Raw genomic sequence first — 24,991 nt, forward strand, 5'->3', positions numbered from 1 at the left:
GGGTAATGTACCTTGAACACCAGGTGGGTCAAGGAACTATCAACCCCCTACAGGCTAAGGTAAATGCTATCCAAAATTGGCCTGTCCCTAAGTCTAAGAAGCAGGTCCAATCCTTCTTGGGCTTGGCCAGGTATTACCAACGATTTATACCACACTACAGGCAAATTGCCACCCCACTGACAGACCTGACCAGGAAAAAGCAGCCAAATGTTGTTCAGTGGACTGAAAAGTGTCAAAAAGCCTTTAACCAGCTTAAGGCGGCCCTTACGTCTGACCCTGTACTGAGGACCCCAGACTTCAACCAACCATTCGTCGTAACCACAGATGCGTCCGAGTGTGGTGTGGGAGCAGTTTTAATGCAGGAGGGACCAGATCAACAATTCCATCCTGTCGTGTTTCTCAGCAAAAAACTTTCTGAGAGGGAAAGCCACTGTTCAGTCTCAGAAAAATAAATATTACGCCATTGTGCACGTTCTGGATAAGCTATGCCCCTACATTTGAGTACAGCGGTTCCACCTACAGACTGACCATAGATTCATAGACTTAAGGTCAGAAGGGACCATTACGATCATCTAGTCTGATCTCCTGCACAATACAGGCCACAGAATCTCATCCACCCACTCCTGTAACAAACCCCTAACCTATGTTTGAGTTACTGAAGTCCTCAAATCGTGGTTTAAAGACCTCAAGGTGCAGAGAATCCTCCAGCAAGTGTCCAGTGCCCCATGCTAGAGGAAGGCGAAAAACCTCCAGGGCCTCTGCCAATCTTCCCTGGAGGAAAATTCCTTCCCGACCCCATATATGGTGATCAGTTAAACCCTGAGCATGGGGGAAAGACTCACCAGCCAGCACTCAGGAAAGAATTCTCTCTAGTAACTCAGATCCCACCCCATCTAACATCCCATCACAGACCATTGGGCATATTTACCTGCTAATAATCAAAGGTCAATTAACTGCCAAAATTAGGCTATCCCATCATATCATCCCCTCCATAAACTTATCAAGCTTAGTCTTGAAGCCAGGTATGTCTTTTGCCCCCACTACTCCACATGGAAGGCTGTTTCAGAACTTCACTCCTCTAATGGTTAGAAACCTTCGTCTCATTTCAAGTCTAAACTTCCTAGTGTCCAGTTTATATCCATTTGTTCTTGTGCCCACATTAGTACTAAGCTTAAATAATTCCTCTACCTCCCTGATATCTGGCCCTCTGATATATTTATAAAGAGCAATAATATCTCTCCTCAGCCTTCTTTTGGCTAGGCTAAACAAGCCAAGCTCTTTCAGTCTCTTTTCATAAGACAGATTTTCTATTCCTCGGATCATCTTAGTAGCCCTTTTCTGTTCCAGTTTGAATTCATCCTTCTTAAACATGGGAGACCAGAACTGCACACAGTATTCCAGATGAGGTCTCACCAGTGCCTTGTATAACGGTACTAACACCTCCTTATCTTTACTGGAAACACCTTGCCTGATGCATCCTAAAACCGCATTAGCTTTTTTAATGGCCATATCATATTAGCAGCTCATAGTCATCCTGTGATCAACCAATACTCCGAGGTCCTTCTCCTCCTCTATTACTTCCAACTGATGTGTCCCTAATTTATAACCAAAATTCTTGTTATTAACCCCCTAAGTGCATGGACTTTGCACTTTTCACGATTAAATTTCATCCTATTACTATTACTCCAGTTTACAAGGTCATCCAGATCTTCCTGTATGATATCTCGGTCCTTCTCTGTGTTAGCAATACTTCCTAGCTTTGTGTCATCTGCAAATTTTATTAGCACATTCCCACTTTCTGTGCCAAGGTTAGTAATAAAAAAATTAAATAAGATTGGTCCCAAAACCGATCCCTGAGGAACTCCACTAGTAACCTCCTTCCAGCCTGACAGTTCACCTTTCAGTATGACCTGTTGTAGTCTCCCCTTTAACCAGTTCTTTATCCATCTTTCAATTTTCATACTGATCCTCATCTTTTCCAATTTAACTAACAACCCCCCATGTGGAATCGTATCAAATGCCTTAATGAAATCGACGTAAATTAGATCCATTGCGTTTCCTTTGTCTAAAAAATCTGTTACCTTCTCAAAGAAGGAGACCATGCTGCACCGAAGTGGCTTCACAGAGTCAAAGAGACTAACAAAAAACTTCTTCGGTGGAGTTTAGCTCTTCAAGACTTTGATTTTGAAATACAACACGTTTCAGAAGCCTCTAACAAAGTGGCTGATGCACTCTCCCGAGAAGGTTTCCCAGAATTAGCCAAGTAAAAATGTCCCTGTGTTCTAAGTTATTGTAGTCCTTGAAATGTAAAAAGTACTCTTTAGTTCTTCATGTCAGTAATAGTAAAATTATGAGTAAAAATTATTAGTAAAATTAGTATGTATATTAACGCTATTTCCTAAACTTCCAGTAAGAAATCCCAGCCGGTGTGGACCTGACCTGAACCAGGTTGGCCAGCACCATCTGTGATTTGGGGGGCATGTAATAAATAAAGGAGGGGAGGATAGCTCCCTTTGATGGACACCCAGCCAGCCAGCTAGCTGTAAAATCCCTCCCGGTAGCTATTCTTTACTTTCTTTACCTGTAAAGGGTTAAAAAGTCCCCTAGATAAAGAAAAAAAGGGGTCACCTGACCAAAAGAGCCAATGGGAAGGTAGAACTTTTTAAAATTGGGAAAGAAACTTTCCCTTTGTCTGTTCTCTCTGGGCTGAAGGGTCAGAGCAAACATGCTACAAGCAGCTACGCCAGGTATGATTATAAGTCATCAAATCATGCCTAGAACTACTTATCTGAACTCCAGTGTGTAAGTAGATCAGAATATTTAGCTAGATGCAATTAGCGTTATTTCTTTTATTTTTTATTGTCTTGTGGATTTCTTCTGGGACCTTAGGCAGATCACATAGTCAGTCTTTGGGCCTCAGTACCTGATCTGTTGTTTGTCTTACCTATTTAAATAGTAAAATATTCAGTGCAGCTACTGATCAACCTGTGTTTGTACCGTGTCAAAATACAACGAGGCCCTTACCCCAGTTGGTCTCTCTAACAGGGGACCGCCCATCTCAAATTAGGTGGGACGGTTCTGAAATGCAGAGTTCACGTTCTGGTCCTGGGTTGAATGACTCTGGGACAACATTTGTCCTGGATTACCTGCGGCGCTGCTCCATGCCTGCTCAAGGCTCAGGGTCAGCACCAGCCTCTTCCCTACTCTCTCTCTCTCCTGCCCATGTCCCCACCACTTGGCCAGGCCAGAAGCTGGAGACAGGCACTAGTAAGAGCTGCCCAGGGAGCACAGGCTGCTGGTGGGGAGTCCTGGACCCTCCACCTGTCCTGGGTGATGTGCCTCGAGGGTTGGAGATATGGGCTAGGAGCTACCCTCCAGCACCCTGCCCAGGGTCCCCACAGCGGCCTGGGCAGTTCTTACCACAGCCTGGCTCTGACTTTCAATTTGGCTGGGGTAGGGGCATCAGGGGGAAGAAGAGGAGCAGGGTGTGGGAGTTTGGAAGAAGGATGTGTCCTCCTTTTGCATTTTGAAAAGGTGGTCACCCTAGTCTGTAAGGACATGTCTACACAGTCCGCTACATCGAGCCTCCCAGCCCAGAGATCAACAGACTCTGGCTTGTGAGGCTCATGCTATCGCACCAAAAATAGCTGTGTAGACAATGCTTTGAAGCTGTGGCTCAGACTCTGAAAGCATCCCCTCCCTCCCTAGGCTTCAGAGACTGAACTTCAGCCTGAAGCACAACGTCTGCACAGCTAGTTTTAGAGTGGGACCACGAGCCCTGTGAGCTTGAGTCTGTCGACCTGGGCTGGTAGGCTCACTCCCCTGGGCTGTGTACACGTACCCCAAGTGCTACTGTAATGTTACTATTAAAACCAGAAAAGGGAAATAAAAATCCCTGAAATCTATGGGAACCAATAATGCAATGGCCCCATCAACACTACAGCTCTAACAAAATCAGAAACAAGACCTGCTGTCACATATCATTGCAAACATGGAACATAGGCTGTGGTCACTGAAATGTCCCTGAATTTTTTTCAAAAATGTTTCCAACAAACCTGGATCAAATTATGATTTGGGCCAGAAACCAGGCAAAAGCGTTTCCCCCCCTTAGTGTCCAGCCAAAGCTAGGCAATTGCAGCTGAGTTTGGCTTTGAGGTTCCAACTTTGTTTGAACTCAAAACTCAAAGTAAAATTCAGAGGAAAATGGCTGTACACAAACCAAGTCAGCAAACGGAAATCAGTGATGCACAGCTCTTGACAACCCCTACTTGTTAGAGCACACAGTTTACTAAAGGGACTAAAAAGCTCATTGAATCCATACATAAGTAGTTCTTACAGTGGATTATTTTTTGTTCTTAAAAGTGATAATTAATATTATGATGGCTCGCTAGGGCTGCTGAGAGCTGTCAAGTAAATCTGCACTTTGTGGATGTGGGCCCAATCCTGAAAACCCTTGAACTATTATTTTAATTCCTTACTCTTATTCCATGAGCTATTAGCTTCGGGGACCACTTGTGGAGTAAGGTGCTATATGTTGTGAGTAAGGGTATCAGAATCTTCCTATTTATATATAAGCACAAAAAAGAATAAACGACCTGCTAATCTTTGATGTATTTTTTTTAAGGCTTGTCTAATGTAAAGTGCCCATAATGATTTTTGGAAAATGAGTCAAGATAATTTGCTTCCAGGCTCAAACCTTGTACACCTGCTGCTTTTGAAGCCCCTTGAAATGATTTTTTTTTTCTGGCCCACCTGTGAATGGAGGTTAATAATACAAATTCTGATGATGTCAGAACTGTATCAGCACTGCAAGAACTGATTTATGCTCATGAACAGATGGTTCAATACCTGAGTACAATGTAAGGCTAATACAAAGTAAATAAATAATAAAAATAGATAGTACGTATAGATACACCTATATATATATATATACATAAATACTATTCAACATGCAACTCCTCAAATATTTTTCTCCTTGACACTAAATATCACAATTAGCCTCCTTTTCTCTAATATATAATGAAAACACTATGAGGTATCTCAAAACAAGCACAATTATGCCCCACTTTTATTTGAAGACCACTTATAATATTCAATCAGGTTTTGTCATTCGTTTTAGAGTGGTTGCTAAAGACAGGCTTTACTGTGTATGTGTACACAATATTCTTCCATTTTTATATTTCTACAGTGGGAGATTATGCAAAAGTTCTTTTATGCCAGAGTTGTATGATTTTCACATTTTTTGACTAATGCTCAAATATACTTAATATATATGGACCTCATCCTGAAAAAAATATATGCACATGTGAAACTTCACACATAAGAGGAGTGCCATTGAACTCGATGGGCCTATTCATGTGAGTTACTCATGTGCATAAGTGTTTGCAGGACTCAGGTCTATATAGTGTTTTGGTTTATTATATACAGGACTTAGGAAATTACAATTTTCATATTACTTAAGCAAATATATCTTTTTGACATCTTTCAATGTATTTTTAAAATATGTGGCTGTGATAAAGTAGTTGGTGTCACAAAACTCAATCTTAAAAAAAAAATCTATATTCCACTACACTGTTTAAAATCAATATAGATGGCAAATAAATTAAATCAAATTTAAACACCTTACAATTGCTCAGGGCTGACCTCCTTAGTAATTTCCATGAAATGGCTCTGTTTTAAAAAAGGTGATATTGCCTAGCATATTGTTGTGTCGTACTTGGTTCCATTAGAGCTGGGGAAAAAACATGGATAAAAATTGTTTGCCAAAAATGCATATTCAGATCAGTGGAATTCACCAAATTATTCTGTCTGGAAAAAAAAATTTGAGAAAGTTGAAAAGATTTGTTTCAATATTTTCGAAAGAAAATGTTTCAATTTTTCAATTTCAAAAGACTTTTTGTTTCAAATTTTGCTTTACAAAAAGTAAAAAAGAACAAAAACAAAAACCCAAACCTAAATCCTTTGGGTCACACAAAATGTTTTGTTTCAAAACAATTTTTTTTTCCAACTTTTTTGTTTTGCTGAAAAAAAGTGAAACAATTTCTTTTTGGGTCATCCTGAAATGAATTTTTTCTCTGAGTTTTTAGTTTAGCTTCTGAACCAGAAAATCATTTATTTACACAGTTCTAGTTTCTGTGGCCTGGTTTAAAAAATGGAGAAGTTCTAATTTCCAGAAGCAGTTAATTGGGTATGAAATTGGTGCTAACCACTGTATGAAAGCTATAGTCACTTATCTTGGCAGACTATGGACTAGGCGCCTGATCCAAAGCATATAAATATTAATGGAAAACATGGTCTTTCACAAGCCTACATACATGCTAAGGGGAACTGTAACCCATTAAAGAATTTTGGGAACCATGAAAGACTTAACTAGGACCTTCTTTTCGGAGGTTAAGAGTGTAAATTGTGTGTGTTAGAGTAGCATCTGACAAGTCCATTGTATTGAGAGACAGTTGACATAAAAAGTTATGTGAAAGCTAGTGACTTTGATTTACAAGGATTCACATGAACTTTTCTTCTGGTTTTACTTCATTATGATTTGTGCCCCCTTAGTTTCTAGTTTGAACGAACCTTAAAAAAAGTGAAATTCAGCCCCCAAAATTGAGTTACACATGATTTCCTCCAAAACTCTAAATCTGCTCAGGTTCATTTAGTACTTTGTCCCGATTCACAAGGTTTTTGAGGACCAGGCAGTAGTTTCACGTAGGCTTATTTACTGACCAAGAAAAATGAAAGAACCACCTTCACCTGGCCCCCTCTGCAGAGTCCTATTACCATCTCACCCAGAACCCCCCCAACAAGTCCCTGTATATCCAGATCCCCCCCGCATCCGGATCCATCACTGAGCCACCCACACCCAATTGCCCCATACAGAACCCTCTCAACCCACCCCTGGATCCCACCTCACTTGGATCCTGCCTTGCTGAGCCTGCCTGCCCACACCTGGTGCAGCTGGCACAGAGGAGCAGGGCCCTGGGGTGTTTTTGGGGCAGGTCTGGTCCTTTTGCTGTGTCAGGGTTGGGTGAAGCATCACCACTGCGTCTGTGTCCCAGGGGGATCTGCACAGTGACCTCCCACCTCTGTGCAGGCAGTGGCCTGTGCTCCCCAATGCTGTGCTGGAGCCTCCACATTTATTTGACAAATAAAATTTTCAGAATTTTAAAATACTGTGCGCAGAATTTTTTGGTGCAGAATTTTAAATTTTTTGGTGGAGAATGCCCTCAGTAGTAATACCGATGGCATCTCAGACTAAGTACCTCACTAGCTCCTCTAGAACCTTTACATATGAACTGAACAAGAGGGGTAGCAGAAATGACCCCTGAAGACTCATGCATCAGAGTGCCTGTAGGACTATTGACCATAGAGTGTCCACAGTGCTTACCCATGTCTCGCCCACATGGATATTATATCACCTGATCTCATGTAGTATTTATGTTCTAAGCTTGATAGCTCCAGCTTTGTGAAGAGTTGAATTTCACCCACAGTGCATGCAGATTCTTCTGTTGTTTTGTTGGACCATTTTCATTTTGTTTTTTAAAAGAAAGCATTTAGTATTATAACAATAATATCAATAAATGGCATGCAGATATAAATGTGCTACAGATGCTCTGAGTGAAATTAGTATAAAACATTCACCCTGTTAAATCACTGGCTCATTTCTGAGTTAATTAGGTAGAACAGAACAAAGTATTAAGTACAACTGACTCAAGGCTTTACAAAGGGTCTGAAATCTATCAGACAAATTTGCAAAGTTTTAGTTAATGAGGGGGAAGATAAATACTTTAAAACCTTTGTATTACAGCAAATAGAGAGAAAAAATACATCTTCATATAAATAGATATAAATAACATTATTAATACAAGGACAAACTAAGTTTTATAATGACTCAGGAAATCAACTCCTTCTGCTGGCAGATACATGATTTTAATTTGCATCAAACTGCATTACTTATTGAGTCTAACAATTCTTGATATGCGTATATAACAAATGGGAACATAATAATCTGAACCTACAGTGGTGCATCTCATTTGCTCTTCAGATGCTAATCATAGTAAATTCCTCACTGCACTTTTGACTAATTTTAATCTGTTGTGCTGCTAAAAGCTTTGATAATATAAATTAAAGCACAAAAAAACCTACAGACATTTCACAAAGTATTTTGCATGGTCTAAGTAAGGTCACAAAAGCAACGAAATTTTAATTCCTATCAGGCCAGATTCACACTGGCATCCATGCTCTGTGCATAACACCCATTAACTTCAATGGGATTGTGCCTGTTTGCAACAAGGGCGGGGTCTAACAAGGTCAAGTTACAGACCAGAGCCATTCTTTACTGGCCACTGAAAAAAGTTAGAAAATAAAAAAAAATTTTATTTCAAATGTAAAATGACAAAGTTGAAGTTTTAAAAAAATTAAATTAAATTTTTCTCTCATTATTATTAGACCTGAAATCTGCTTCCTTAATTAAATTAAAGTTTCCTCTATGATGTGTCCATTTTTGGTGCTCCATTAAAGTGTTGCATATGAGTGCTGATCTGCTGGCACTGACACTTTTAAAAGTATAAAATAGTTTTGAAGCTATTTGCTTAGCCCAAACATAATCGTTGGGCCCTGATGCAGCAAATGACTCCTTGTGTAGGTCCCTGCACCCAGGAGTCCCCCCCTCTGAAATCAGGGCAGAAACCACTTGCAGGACTGGGGGGCCTTGCTTTGCAAAAATTGGCCCTGATGGAAGAAAGCATCCCTTGTCAGGAAAGAACATTGGCTTGTACCAAAGTTCCATTGGCTTCTGTTTTTAAATTGACTACAATGGGACTCTGCATCTGCTTCAGTTCCTTCCTGAATTGGGGCATATATCTACTAAAAAATACATCAAATCTAAGTTATGGCAAACTTGACCATGCCTCTTCAACCAGCTACAAATGTAATAAGGAAACTACAAATGTGTTAGAAGGAGATACTTGATAATAGATAGCATTGTTAACCAGAGGGTCTGACTTTCTAATGTGTCGGGGAGTGCTCAACTCCCTGATTCTGCCCCAGGCCCTACTCTGCCTCTTCCCATCCCCCTTCTATCCCTGCCTTACCCCCACTCCACCCCTTCCCCCAAGTCCCCATCCCGTCTCTTCATGCCCCAATCCACCCCCTCCCCTAAGCACACTCTGCCCTTGCTCATCCTCCTCCTTCCCAGCGCCTCCGGCATGCTGCCGAACAGCTGATCCATGGCAGGTTGCAGGCACTGGGAGGAAGGGGGAGGTGCTGATCAGCAGGGCCAACGGCAGATGGGAGGTGCTTGGGGGGAGGGAGCTGGCTGCTGGTGGGTGTTCAGCACCCACCATTTTTTCCCCGTGGGTGCTCCAGCCCTGGAAGACCGAAAGAGTCGGCACCTATGCTGCTAACCATCACACTGGCTGGGAAAGGCACACACACAAAGAGGTATTTCAATTGAAACTGATTACAGCCCATGATTATATGATCCACTTTTAGCTATATAATATTTTACAATAATGGGCTTAAAAATTAATCATAATTACTTACAACTTATGGTGATGCCAAGCTCCACGTTATGCTTCTTTGGAAGTTTTACATGAAATGTTCCACTACTTGGTATAACTGATTCTGTAATGAAAAGTAGATGAATTACAGGTTGCAGGACTGTACTTGCAAGGATGTGGCGTTTTAAGTGTAAGACAATGAAAATAGATTAGTAACACTTACAATCACACTAGGTGACCAGCGAAGAATCCTATGGCACCTTACAGACTAACAGACATTTTGGAGCATGAGCTTTTGTGGGTGAATACCCACTTCGTCAGATGTTGCATGCTCCATGCTCCAAAACGTCTGTTAGTCTATAAGGTGCCACAGGATTCTTTGCTGCTTTTACAGATCCAGACTAACAGGGCTACCCCTCTGATACTAGGTGACCAGATAGCCAGTATGAAAAATCAAGATGGGAGTGGGGGGTAATAAGAGCCTATATAAGACAAAGCCCTGAATATTGGTACTGTCCCTATAAAATCGGGACATCTGGTCACCTTACATCTCACCTACCCATTCATGAAAGTTGATGTGAAAGGAGCATGACACATGCAACATGTTTTATATTGGTGATGGTAATGTCATTGCATAAAGTAAGGATCTGTAGCTCCATTATTCTGAGGTTTAAATCTCAACTGATAGAGACGGCATGTGCCTACTGGTGGCTTAGCCCACAATTTTGTGTGCGCGCATACATGAAAAAATTACTGTTGTCAGGTAGCTTTTAATTAAAAAGACACAAAATAAGTCCTTCTGATTTCAGGCACTTTTTGGTGTAGGTCTAAGACATTTTGAAATATTCACGTAAATAACTGCAGTGGATTTTATTTCTCATGAAAAGTAAAGGAACAAAAGCATAGGCATAGTGAGGGAAAGCAAGGAGCCAGAAGAGGCAATGAAAGTTTGAACACACAACATTACATCCCAGTCCTGACTTGTGACACCTCCGTTGCCCCAGATAAATCAGACTGCATGTTGCCGTGGTTTAGAGATGTAAATAAATACCACTAGCAACTAGAAGTCTGATTCTGCTCTGGTGAAGTCAATGGAAGTTTTGACATAGACATTATTGGGAACAGGAGTAGGCCCGAAGTTTGAAACACAAAACTCATTTTCATTTGTGACTTCAGATAGATTTAAAATTTGCTCTCCAGTTGTGCATGGTGTTATTTTTGAATATTGCATTGGCTATGTACAAAAATGAATGGCTAATATGCAATAGTCTGACCATACTTTAATGGAAATTTGCATGATAAGATACCACTCATAATTATTACTATAGCAACCTTTAGCTGGGATTTTGCATAACATGACCATTATATGAAATTCCATTTGTAAGAATATTTATACTGTGCAAAATCACTGCAGAACTGACACAGTAATGACTTCTATGGAGCTGTTACTAAATTAGTGGAGATGTCTTAATGGTTCTTAATATTTTATATATACAAATAATACTAATGTAAAAATATTAAAAAATAATATATATGTGGGTGTGGGTTGGTGGGTGTTTTGGGATGTACATTGTTTATATACTGTGCATATTACACATACAAGCTGTGGTTTTGTATTCTATATGCTTCAATACCTTAAAAAAGGTGAGACGCCATCGGAAAGTAAAAGATGCATAGGCAATGTTATGCATTTCCTGACTTTTATTAAATTTAAGTTTTTGCACATTAATTTACACTGTTGTTTTTAAATATGAAATTCTACTGATATTCTTTCTGGTCCATACCTCAAGAATGGAACCATTAAGATTTCTCCACTAGTCCACTGTTTACATAACACTTTTCTGTGCAGCAAAACAGGTCATTAACAGGTAAAACTCTATAGGAGATTGTAATGAATTTATGAATATTCTGCTGAGCTAAGACTCTAACTCTGGACAGAAATACGTTTGCAAATAATGAAGAGAAGGGACTGTCACCATAACTTTCCACAGCATTTGTCATTTCCACTGGGATTTTGGAGCACACTGAGGAGGGTCACGTGTAATGAGAAAGCTGCATAAACAGGCACTATTTTCAGAGGGCCAGCTTCCCAAACAACTGACATCTCTGAAAATAAAAGTTTCAGCCCCAAATGCCTGCCGAATAAAATACACATGAAAATCATTCCTAATACTGTCTTGCAAAAAAAAATTATACATTCATACCTGCAACATCAAACTCTATTTCTAAAGTGACCTTGTTGGTGATAGAAGAGTCTCGGAGAAGCTGATTAGCTTCTTCAAACGTGCTGTCTTCTGTTGGGATTCCATTTATTGCCATTAGTCTGTCTCCTATTTGTAGAACCCCACACCTTGATACACAATAATAAAAATTAGCCTTCAGATGTACAGGTAACCTGTATCCAGTTATACAAAATAAATCCCATCTAACCTTTAAAAAGGATGATATATCGGCTCATTCTATGCAATGGCAGCTAGCAGTTGTACCTACTATTGAACTAATGTGGTTCTACATGAAACCATGTTATCACAAAGACATATGTAGGTGCAGCTGAAATGTTCCAAGAAGTAATTATGGTAATAATTCAAAACTCAAGCATTTCCTATGCTGTGATCTGAACTAAAACTTAGCAGAGATGGATGCGGTTCCTCCACTGCAAAGAGTTTTTTAGTTTTGAATTTCAGAGATTAAAAAAAAATTCTCTCCGTTTTAATTAATATAGCCTTTAGTTTGCTACTGAAGGAATCAGCAAGATAAAGGCACTGCTGCTTGTTATTTGTCTTACACCCGATCAAGAATACAAAATTTTATTATCAGAACAGGGAGTTCATTACATGCTACTTTCCCACTGAGCAACAGTCCAGAATTTCTCAAGAAATCAGAAAGCAATCAAACCAAACCATCCCCAGGCATCTCAGCAACATACAGTTAGAAGCAATTGTCTGAAAGAGCCTCACCTTTCTGCTGGGCTGTCACACTCAATATATGAAATCAGAGGTGGAGAAGACAAGGTCTCAGTGGCAAACACGCTACCTTGGAGCTGTATCCCAAATCCTACAATGGGGTCAGCTGTTAGCACTACTTCTGTAGTTTCTGTGTGGACAACCTGCCCAGCCAGACCAACAGTGCTAGAAGCTAAAGACACTAAAACAGAACAGACCAGAGGGAAAGACATTCAGACTTAGACAGTAGAAATGTAATTGCTTTCTGATATAATCCATTGTATAGATTTTAAGGGCATAAGGGACCACCATGACAATCTACTCTGACCTTCTGCATATTGCAGGCCACAGAACCTCACCCACCTACTCCTGTAACAGACTCCTAAGCTCTGGCTGAGTTACTGAAGTCCTCAAATCATGATGACTTCAAGTTACAGAGAATCTACTGTTTATACTAGTTTAAACCTGCAAGTGTCCCATGCTGCAGAGGAAGGCAACCCCCCCCACACCTGGTTTCTGCTAATCTGACCCAAGGGAAAATTCCTTCCTGACCCCAAATATGGCGATCAGTTGGATCCTAAGCATTTTGGCAAGACCCAACAGCCAGACACCCAGGAGAGAATTCTCTTTAGTAACTCAGAGTCCTCTCCCACCCACCACTATCTGGGATCTATCACTGGGAATATTTGCTACTAGCAGTTGCAAATTGGCTACATGCTATTGTAGGCAGTCGCATCATACCATCCCCTCCATAAACTTATCAAGCTCAGTCGTGAAGCCAGTTAGATTTTTTGCCCCCACTACTCCCCTTGGAAGGCTGTTCCAGAACTTCACTCCTCTGATGGTTAGAAACCTTTGCCTAATTTCAAGCCTAAATTTGTTGATGGCCAGTTTATGGCCATTTGTTTTTGTGTACACATTGATGCTTAACTTAAATAATGCCTCGCCCTTCCTGTTATTTATCCCTCTGATGTATTTATTGAGAGCAATCATATCTCCCCTCAGCCTTCTTTTAGTTAGGTTAAACAAGTCATGCTCTTTGAGTTTCCTCTCATAAGGTAGGTTTTCCATTCCTCAGATCATCCTGGTAGACCCTCTCTGGACCTGTTCCAGTTTGAATTAATCTTTCTTAAACATGGGAGACCAGAACTGCACACAGTATTCCAGATGAGGTCTCACCAGTGCCTTGAATAATAGTACTAACACTTCCCTGTCTCTACTGGAAATGTCTTGCCTGTTGCATCCTAGGATTGCATTAGCCTTTTTCACAGACGCATCACATATGTGGTTCATAGTCATCCTGTGATCAACTAATACACTCAGATCTTTCTCCTCTGTCATTTACAACTGATATGTCCCCAGCGGCTAGCAAAAAAATCTTGTTGTTAATCCCTAAGTGCATGGCCTTGCACTTTGCTCTATTAAATTTCATCCCATTTCTAGTTCTCCAGTTATCAAGGTCATCCTGATATTCTTGTATGATATTCCGGTCCTCCTCCATATTAGCAATACCTCCCAACTTTGTGTCATCTGCAAATTTTATTAGTACATTCTCACTTTTTGTGCCAAGGTCATTAATAAAAATGTTAAATAAGACTGGTCCCAAGATTGATACCTGAGGAACTCCACTAGTAACCTCCCATCAGCTTGACAGCTTCCCTTTCAGTATGACCTTTTAACCAGTTCCTTATCCACCTTTCAATTCTCATATTAATCCACATTTTCTCCAATTTATCTAATAATATCCCATATGGAACTGTATTAAATGCCTTACTGAAATTCAAATACATTAGATCTACTTCATTTCTTTTGTCTAAAAACCCAGTTCTCTTATCAAAGAAAGAGATCAGATTGGTCTGGCACAATCTAAGTTTTGTAAAACCATGCTGTATTTTATCCCAATTACTGTTCACCTCTATGTCCTTAACTACTTTCTCTTTAAAATTTGTTCCAAGACCTTGCATACAATTGTGGTCAAACTAAGTATCAGATGTGAAACAGCATGAATGTATCTAAGAAGTCACTGAGGATGTGTTTAGCGGTCCCACTTCTTTCCTTTTTATTTATATGATTACAGAACCTTTTACTATTGGTTTTAATTCCCTTTGAAAGGTCCAACTCTTCTTGGCTTTTGGCAGTTCTCACTTTATCCCTACACTTTCTGACCTCCAAAAGGGAGCTTTTCTTGCTGATCCTTCCCATGTTCCACTCCTTTTAGGCTTTCTGCTTTCTCTTAATCATCTGTTTGAGATGCTTGCTCATCCAGCTTGGTCTGCAATCTTTGCCTATGAATTTTTTCTCCTTACTTGGGAGGCTTCAGTTAGTTTCTGAAACTTTGATTTAAAGTAATTCCAAACCTCCTCCACATTCAGATCCATGAGTTCTTCAATCCAGTCCTCTTCCCTAATTCCTTTAATTTTTTTAAATTTGCCCTTTTGACATCAAGGATCCTAGCTGCAGATCTATTTTTGTTTATCTTTCCATTTAGTTTAAACTGAACTAGCTCATGATCAATAGAAACAAGGTTGTCCTCTACAACCAGCTCTTCTATGAGGTCCTCACTACTCACCAATACGAAAGCTAAAATGGCATTCCCTCTTGTTGGTTCAGTGACTATTTGGTGAAGAAATCTGTCAGCTATCACATCCAGGAAAATCCGGGTCCTACTATTATTAGTAGCACTTGTCCTCCAAGTTAAAGTCTCCGACAATCACACAATTCCCAGTAATATTTATTTCTTTAAAAATATTAAAGAGGATTCTATCCATATCCAAATCAGATCCCAGGGGTCTGTACCCTACCCCAAGCACTATCTGTATGCCAGTCAGGCCTACTATTCCACTACAATATTTGGTTTCACTTCCTGCACCAGTAGCTATAGTTCCTCCATTTTGTTACTCAGGCTCCTTGCATTGGTGCACATCTATTTAATGAACTCACTGAATCCCAGAGACTTCTCATTCAAATTCTATTTAGAGCAAAGTTTATAAATGATGTTTAAATGGGTATGACTGCTAAAAAGAACAGAAAACAGATGGTTTTACAATTTTAAAAAGAATGGGTCTGAATAACAAATTCTGTTTGCATTAAGTTTTGATTGTGATACAGCAATTTTCAAAGACGCTTATGGGAGTTATGTACTGACTCCCACTGACTTTCAGCCTCACTACCAGGGCTGTAACTAGGGTGGGACAAGAGGCGCAGAGCTGGTGGGGGCACAAAAATAGAGTGGGACAGGATTGGACCCAGCAGCATCAACTCCCCCGCCCCCAGATTGCGCCCAGTGGCATCAGCCCCCGCCCCCCAGGATCAGCTGGAGCCCAGGCTGCTCAGCACACCCCCACCCTGCAGGATCACGGGTCCATAACCCCATCCAGAGCAGGCTCTCCCCGGTGCTAGGACTGCAGTGGCAGGCAGGCAGGCAGGGCTCTAAGCGTTGAGTGGCAGGAAGGGCAGGGGAGGGGAGTGCAGAAGTTAGGGGAGAAGGGGGCACAGGAGTGGAGTGTAGGGGTTAGGAGAGAAGGGAATACATGAGCATCAGCATAGGCACTAGGAGGAGATGGGGTGTACAAGTGGGGCCTTGTTTCGGAACATACACAAAATGTGCTAGGCACTGTACGAATCTGTGCCATAAGGGACTGTGTTGGTGATTAGCTCAGGATGGAGCTGTTGCATTCCCCAGAACTGTTGTTGCATTCCCCAGAGCCATTTGGCTCTGCTCACACTCTCTAACCTGTGTGCAGGGCTGAGGCCCGGCAGAGCAGTGTCGCCAGCTTGGGGCGTGGCCCTTCCCAGCATTGGGGGTAGGGTGACCAGGTGTCCGGTTTTTGACTGAAACACCCTTTTGAAAAGGGATCCTGGTGGCTCTGATCAGCAACGCTTGACTGTCCGGGTGGCAGCACTGCCTACCACCCTACTCTTAGTGCTGCCCCCACCCCAAGTGCCGCCTCCGCAGTTCCCATTGGCCGGGACCCATGACCAATGGGAGCCACAGGGGTGGCGCCTGAGAACGGAGCAGCACACAAAGCCACCTGGCAGCGCCTCTGCATAGGAGCCTGAGGGGAGACATGCCGCTGCTTCTGGGAGCTGCTTGACATAAGCGCCACCCAGAGCCTGCTCCCCTGACCCCCTCCTGGGCCCGAACCCTCTGCCCCAGTCCCATCCCTGATTCCCCCTTCCGCCCTCTGAACCCCTCAATCTGAGCCCAGAGCACCCTCCTGCACCCCTGAACCCCTCCTGCACCAGCCCTGATCCCCCTCCTGCCCTCCAAACCCTTCAGTTCCAGCCCAGAGCACCTTCCTGTACCCGAAACCCCTCATCCCCAGCCCTACTCCACAGCCTGCACTCCTCTCCCACATCTCAACCCCCTGCCTCAGCCTAGAGCCCCCTCCCATACTCTGAACCCCTCAGCTCCACCCCCCCGAGCCCAGAGCCCCCTCCTGTACCCCAAATCCCTCATTCCTGGCCCCACCCCAGAGCCCACACCCCTAGCTGGAGCCCTCACTCCCCCCTGCACCCCAATCCTCTGAGACAGCCCAATTAAAATGAGCAAGTGAGGGTGGAGAGAGCAAGTGACAGTGGGGGGGAATGAGCAGGGGCGTGGCCTCCGACAGGGGGTGAGGCACGGGCAGGGCCTCAGAGAAGGGGCAGGGCAGGGGGCAGAGCAAGGCTGTTCGGTTTTGTGTGAGTAGAAGGTTAGCGACCCTAACTGGGGGAGAGAGGACACCTGAGGTTAAGGCTCTCAATAAAGTTGCTACACACTAGAGGGTGTTTGAAATTTAAACAGACTCATCCCTGACCAGAGTTTCGCTGTGGACAAGCCAGCGTGCTGAGCTGCACAGCCGTGGCTCTCAGGGCCATCTTCAGCCAGGCCCCCCGACACACGCCCACAGGGGACTGCTCAGGCCACTCACAGGCTCAGGGCCGTCCTGGGGTCTTTGCCTCACAGAGTGCTGACCTCTGCCCCTTTGGCTGTTGACAAATATTTGAATCCTGACAACTGCCTGGCAGCCTAGAGCGCCCCATGGCAGCCCCCCAGCACTCACATGTGCTCAGCTCCCATGGAACTGGGGAGTCCCAGGCTGAAATTCCAGCGGAGGTGTCTAGAGATGCACGTTTTTCACAGCTGCTGATGGAATGATGGCCCCCGTCACTCACACATGGATTGCAAATTACAGTGGGCAGCTCTTCTTTGACCTTGTTCTGTGCTGTAACAACCTTTTCACTGCATTGAAGAGCTCCCTGGGCACTGGGCCAGCAACGGAGTAACTCAGGGCGGTACTGCCCTGTGGTGACACTCCCCAGCCAGAGGGAACCGCGGTGTGCCACTGTGCTGCATAACAGCCTTGGAGAGCTTCACAGCTGTGGCTGGGGCACAACCACCCTTGCCTGCACCAAAGCACAGGGCCCTGAGGCCTGAGTTAATGGAGAATCTCTGCTATCTGTTAGCAGTGTAGGGCCCATAACAACCAGGGGAACCACAAAAGGTACATGGTGCACATACATACCAGACTAGATAGACAAAGCTTGCCCTGAGAACCAGCTATTCAGATCTAACTTCTGACATCAGCATAAGAAATCTCTGTGCACCAAATGCTTCCACCCCATAATTTCAGCAAGTACGGCTCCTCTTTCCTGCTCCACATCTCTGGATTATGATTTCTAACAAAGAAGAGCTTTGAACAATGGACTGAGGACTCCAATATTGGGATGAACCAGAGAAACTTATTACAAAGTGGCAGATTTAACATCACTGTATTAACCTGATCTACAACTCTGAAATCAGTTGTAACGTATATGATTCATTTTAACCTCTTAATAATACTCTTCCCTTTTTATATATTAATAAACCTTTAGTTTTTAGTTACTAAAGGACTGGCTAACAGTGTGGTTTTTGGGCAAGATCTGAAGTGCGCGTCGAGTTCTTTGGAACTGGAAGATCCTAATGTATGTGACTCTTAGTTTTAATAATCATTTATCACAGAAGTCTGCTTTGTCTGAAGCTGCAGGAGGGGCTAGGAAGTCTGCAGGTGACTGTCTCTGGCTACATAATAATTAGTATAGTATTTTGGAAGCACACATTTGTTACAGGTTTGTGAAATCTTGTGACAGAATATACCACCAGTTTGGGATACATGCCCTGTATTCTGGCAGTCTGACCTGAGATTGATGCTCTTAGTTGCATCCTACACCAGACAGCCTGACCAGGGCTGGCTCCAGGCACCAGCCGACCAAGTGTGTGCTTGGGGCGGCACCTTGGGGCAGAGCTGCGCTCGGTTTTTTTTTGGTTTTTTTTGTTTTGGTTCAGCAGGGCAGTGCTCGGAGGGGGTGTGTGTTTCAGCGGCGTGGCGCTCTGGGGGGGCTTGGGCGGCATGGTGTTCAGGGGGCAGGGCTTCGGGTGGCGCGGTGCTCGGGGGGGGAGTTCGGCGGTGCTCGCGGGACGGGTGGTGTTACAATGGGGCGGCATTTTTTTTTTTTTTTTTTGCTTGGGGCAGCAAAAAAGTTAGAGCCGGCCCTGAGCATGACAATGGGATTTGGGGGATTTGCCATTCCCAAATCCAGATTTCTCGGCGGCAAGAGCAACAGGCCCCATCAGTCACTGAGGCACCTCCCAGGACTTTGGAGCGTAGTCCAGAGCTGGAGCACAGAGCAGTAGGTTTTTGCCCGAAGCTGGAGCTGAGCCGGAGTGGAGCAATTAAAAAACTTGATTGCTCCAAATCCCTGGCACCTCCTCCTCATATGGAACTCAATCCTGGCCCTAGGGATTGAAACGGACTCCTCCCATTCCCCAAGCACAGGCTCCTCCCCGCCACCAACTGTGCTGAATGAGGGTCTTATTGATTTAATGGTAGGACACAGCCGAACAGTTCTGAGTCCACCTCAAGTCTTGGGATTGGGACTATCTTGCAGTATTATCTCCTGATTGTTCTGAATTTACATATCAATTTAAAATACGGCTTTAATTGATGTTTGTAATACATTTTGTTCTTTCTTTATATAGGAATTAGATATAGCGCTAATTTCTAAGTTATCTGAAAAAAGCCTAGAGTTTTCAGGTGCCTAAGTAGCCCATGGATCACAGTCAAAGTTGCCCCCCATACCAAAATCTGAAATGGCACCTGCTCAGCCCTGGGGAGCAGGAGAGATCTACAGGGAGACGCTGACTGACAGCTGGTGCTGCATTCCAAGCCTGTGCCAGCTGCCTTATCACCATGACAGGGAGTGACAGTGCCCCACACCTCCAGTGGGTACCCCCACTGCAGCTACCCCCTCCAGCATTCCCCAAATACCAGCTCCAGCACCCCCCACTTCCCTCTCCCCTGCTCTTCCCCCCAGCAGTGTCCTCTGTTTGGGAACTTGAAATATGTAACCCTAGAGGTCACTCAGTTCTCACAGCCTCGGTTTCCGGAGCTGGCAGAAGTGAGTCCACCCAGCCAGCAGCCGCCGCCTGTCCCCAGTGGCTGGGCTGAGCACAAGGTTCACGTGGCCAAAGTGAGAGCTTGGGCTGTGTGACTGTCAGCCACAGGGCTGGGGTGGGGCAGGGAAGCCAAGGGGCGCAAGAGGCAATTCCACTCTGTGTGCAGGGAGTGTGGGGAGAATGACCCAGCTGCAATAGCAGATCCCTGGGCGGTGAATGGGGTGTGACCAGACTGCTGAGAGGCAGGTGCCCAAGAGGAATGAGTACGCCAGAGGGAGCATCTCCTAGCAGCCAGGATCCATGGGCAGGGGCTGGTCCTGGTCAGCACCAGGCTCCTTCAGGGCAGAGGCAAGAGCACAATGGGGAACAGCTTGGAGCTGCGCTGCGCACCCTGCCTGGGGAGCGCTAGTCGTGCAAACGGGACAGGGCAGGGCTCATAGGCAGCCAGCCTGTGCTCTGGCTCCCACAAGGTGGAGAGGAAGAGTTCCAAGCAGGCCAGGCGACTCCCTGCAGGAGTTAACAGTTTTCAAACTGCGGGGCACGTGCCCGGAGAGAGGCGCACCCCACATTTTAAAAACATCTGTGCTAAATGGAAGGCAGACATGAGGGCGGGGGGGAAGACGTGACCCTGCATGCCCCACGTGTCATTTCTAGGGGATGCAAATATGCTTGCTCATCCTGGGCACTAAAATCCTTAGTTATGGTTCTGCTAGCTCCTGTAGGTTTCTTTGAAAACCTCTAATATTTTATTCATTAGCAACAGGGCAAACGTCCTAGAGAGGTAGGAAATCTCACCACCTGTTGTGTTTATTTCTCATTAACATTTATGTCAGGCTATTTGAGCTATGCGATGCCAATTAACCACCCTTTTCTGCTTTATACCACAGTATAGACAAACATATTTGGGGAAAGAAGTTCTGTATTGTCCTTCAAAAAGACTGATCTTATAACTCCTATAGAAAGCTCTCCTCCCCATGTTTCTGACAGCCTTTTTTGCTCTTTCTTTATTCCCATTCCATCTCAACTGACTGTACTGCAGCACAAGTCAAAAGAAAAATGACTTCGAGATTCAACACTGATACTACACAAAAGGAGTAGGGTGCCCTTGGGTACTTTGATCCCTGCCTAACGAGGTCTTGTATCATTATTTATATGTAGCCACTGGAAGAAACTATTATCTTATACAAAGAGGACGGGCCCCAGTTCGTTCTGTTTCTAGTCAAACCAGTAAAGCACTATTGCAGCAGTATCCCTAAATCCTCTAGCACTTATAGCACTGCACGTGTTTTTCCAGTACAAATCTAGGCTACTACCCACTCCTCCTCTAAATTCCTTCAAGGCTCGTTTCTGGCTACAAGGAATTAGCTAAAATGTAATGATTCATCTGAGGGACAGTTTGCTTTGTCATTTTTAATGAGTAAAAACAAAGTTACAACTTGTTATTAAATACGTTTTGCATTTTACATGTTGTTAGCACAACCCTAGAAAAATCACATTGTTTTCCTTCCTTGGCATTTGTGTAAACATTTCCTTCCATTTAGGGTTTATAGCACCAGGCTTTTTGCTTTGAGTTTCAAATTAATATGATTTTACAAACTCAATTTGCAAATTGATTCAATACCCATTGTAGTCAATAGGAATCTGTCCATTGGCTTCAATAGTTTTGTATCAGGGCCTCAAACCTGTTTTTTCATGTCACTTATCTTCCACTCATCTAATTAGGTGCCATCTCGAAATTGACTATGAATATATTATAAAAACAAACAAACTCCTCAGCCCAAACCTTAAGCAGCCTCCTCAGCTAAAAGTACCATGTATTCTTATTAGCTTTAATTCTCCACTCCTCATTTTTTTTGTTTTTGGTCATCATCTTCCTGTTTAGTCGAATTTTAGAGAGCAAGCTCTTTGGAGCAAACATAAAAGTCTTAAAGGGAGGTTTAGGGTTATAAAAATTGACACATTCAATTCAATTGTCTTCTGCAAGTTTACTTCAACTGTTTCCCACCATTTTGATGTAATGAACTGTGCCACAATCTAGTTCACAAATACAGAAAGATTCTGTGGCTTCTCTGAATTGGTTTTTGATTTTGTGAGTGTGTGGTTTCAGTTCTTTATTGCTAAGATCAGGCCAACTTCCCCTGAGATGCTGACAGTACCATCATCAGCATGTAAACTGTCAAGTCCCTTAAACCTCCTTTAGTCATTTTGTAAATGTAATGCCTATTTGCAGAATCTCTTCCTGTGTAAAATGGGTGCGATATTTTGATTGAAGTTCTCCTCTTGATCAATACAAACTCCTAATACAGATGACTGACATTTTTCAAATGACTTTTTTGGTTGAAAATGGCTTTAAAAATTATGAGGCCATTTTGCTTTTTCAATGTTTTTGTTTTTCAAAAATTTGTGACATGACTTGTTGGTGTATAATTTAAACGTTTTCAATCAACCTACCATGAGACTGAGGGTGGTAGATGAATTTTTTTTGAACTTCTGCAGTGTTCATTAGGATTGTGTTAGATATTGCTTCTTACTCAATGAGGCTTATGTACTGTACTAACCATGAATAGGTCAGAGAATGATTACATCTCTTCATTTTTCAGTTTATAAGCAAATCGTGATAGCTCTCTCTGCCTTTTTGGGTGGCATCATCAGCAACTCAGGCAAAATATTCTGAGGGTCTATTTTGAGACACAGAATCAATATTTTAAGTAGGCACACATTTTTCTCTATGCTTTTGCCATTATCAGATCACTTCTCATATTCAGCCATGCATTTTGCACTGTCAATGTCAGTTCTTTTCCTTTTCCTTTTGTTTCTTCATTTGCAAGTTGAAATCAGTCTTGAGGAGTATATCTAAGGTAAAATGCTTCAGTCTTAATTCAAATTCTTCAATTTTTTTACATAATTATTTTAATGGCATAATCACCAATTGATCTTTGCCATTTTTTAGGAGCCGAAGAACTGTGGATAGGCTGGCATCTTGAATGAAGCAGATGTTGAAGAGCTGTGACTAAAGTTATGAACATGATTATATTTCCATGACTAGGTATCTATCTAGGTACTTCTACTGTTCTTGTTACCACAGCATCTGGTTACTGTAGAATACTTACTGATGACAATGGCATCAAAATATTTCACTTGCGAAATCAAGCTTATCAATGTTCTCCTCTTTCACTTTGAGGTTTCATTCAAGAGGACAGTTGATCTTGAAGCTAGTTTTCTGCACTTTGAGATGAGCATGAACCTTCTCTCTTTTGCTACTCAAGATCTTGATAATGTTTATATTTTACTTTACGAGAATTAAGTTTTTGTTATTTTACCCATCCCATAGCTTTTCTAACCATTTCCTTCAACTTGAGACATGCTGAGTTAGACAAATTCATTCTCGAATGTCTTTGTAATCACTAAATACTAAACATCCATATGCAGTAAGAATAATGAACAAAAACCTCTGGTTTCAATAACCTGAAGACTTAAAATTTAGATAGCCACATAAATATAGACCCATGTTATCAGATGCCCCACCTACCTGCCAGAAGTTTCCAAGTCCTTGCAAAGCAAACCCAACAGTTTTTAATCACACACATTCCCCTTTAACATCAAATGACAATTATTCCATTCACTAGCCACATCCCTCTCTCTGATCAGCAACTCAACTTCTTTCTCTCCCTCAGCTTCCTTCATGACAGCTCTGATATTCGACTGAAATTAAGGCCTAATACTTATAGTGCTGAAACACTTTCAAATATATATTTTGTTGAGGTAGGTACAGAGTCTAAGTGTGCCACCAAAGTTCAAAACATTTTAAAAAATCTGACAAACAATAAAACTCCACTGGAGGGTTTGCATAAATCTGCCACCCACCCACAGCTGCCAGTAGAGGGATACTCTCTGCCTAGCTTCTAAGGCAGTGGTCCCCAAACTGGGGTTCGTGAACCGCTGGGGGTTCATGAAATGTTACAGGGGGTTCTCAGGAAAAAATTCCCTAATAGCGGACAGAGCTATCCCTAGGTATCCCAGGCGCACGGGACCAGCAGCTCAGAGCCCCTGGACTTCCAAGAACTAAGCAGATCAAAGCAAGCATCTCTATCACACTGAGGAGATTTAAACTTCAAAGACTCCTTGTAAGAAATGGAAAGGGAGGTGGATATATTTTGCCGTTTTTACAATTAAATAGGCAGCTAGTATTGTTCTTAAAATTATTATGAAGAACAAGTTTAAGCTTTGTTGGAATGTGTGTTGTTTGCCTGAACTGCTCAAGACCTGACTGCTTGTGTAAGAGGAACTCTTTGAGTTGGCTTCTTAGATACATTCATGCTGTTTCACATCTGATACTTTTTGATGAAACATAGGAGCCTTGTCTTAGAACAGGCTTATTCAAAGTGATACAAGCTATGAAAGTGAGATCTTGGAAGAGTGTTGCTGTTTTCATAATGTAATAAAAATAGTGTTATGATAAATAATTAATAATAGTGTATAATAAGCATGTCATAAAAACAAATTTTATATTTCCAAGATCACTGCTTTTATAATTTATACTCAGGTAAAAGAGAAAAGCCCTGGAAATATTCATTTTTAGGAGGGGGTTCACGAGACTTGACATTATAGTGAAGGGGGTTCACAGGTTGTTAAAGTCTGGGAACCACTGTTCCAGGGAGTGTGCAGTGAAGGCCCCAAAGCTTTAGCAACTGTGCAAGGGTTTCTGGGTCCTGTAGCTTTAACTGCAGTAGGGATCAGACTGTGCCACTTCCAACTACCTGAGGGACATCTAAAAGGTTCTGTGGATAGAGGAGGGGGCAGCCCTTGCATGGCAGCTCCCTCTTTTGGATGTCCAGGATATGTAGGTAGAAACAGCCACATGAAACACTCTTGAAGAGACTGGTATGAAGGGAAGGAGGACTAAGAGTATCAGGCCTCTATCTTAAAAGACATCAAAGATGAATGGAGACATGGGGGGTTGGTAAGGCCTTCATTGGTTGGGATAGTTTGAATAAATATCTGAACTTTTAGATACTTCTGAGAACTGGAGTCCAAACCTTTGGAAATTTCCCTGTCCCTAAAATTTGTCTGGAGTTTGATTATTGTGTATTAGGGCTTTGAGTACTAATGGTGTATTTCTGCAAGAAGAGCATGTAGGA

The 24,991-nt window shown here is 42.6% G+C and overlaps 1 protein-coding gene across 12 annotated transcripts in view; it reads right to left on the minus strand.

Moving 5' to 3' along the window:
- The window catches only part of GRIP1 (glutamate receptor interacting protein 1), a 584,939-nt gene that overhangs the window by 60,438 nt on the left and 499,510 nt on the right, over positions 1-24,991 (minus strand). For 11 of the 12 annotated variants that reach the window (XM_050923229.1, XM_050923304.1, XM_050923258.1 and 8 more), the window contains 3 exons: positions 12,452-12,638; positions 11,699-11,844; positions 9,538-9,618 (listed from right to left, as the gene is read on the minus strand). In XM_050923229.1, coding sequence (XP_050779186.1) covers positions 9,538-9,618; positions 11,699-11,844; positions 12,452-12,638 — 414 coding nt within the window. The remainder of the gene's footprint in view (positions 1-9,537; positions 9,619-11,698; positions 11,845-12,451; positions 12,639-24,991) is intronic. The other variant, XM_050923277.1, reaches the window with a different exon arrangement.

This window comes from Gopherus flavomarginatus, chromosome 1 (genome assembly GCF_025201925.1).
Source record: "Gopherus flavomarginatus isolate rGopFla2 chromosome 1, rGopFla2.mat.asm, whole genome shotgun sequence".
Taxonomy (NCBI): Eukaryota; Metazoa; Chordata; order Testudines; family Testudinidae; genus Gopherus; species Gopherus flavomarginatus.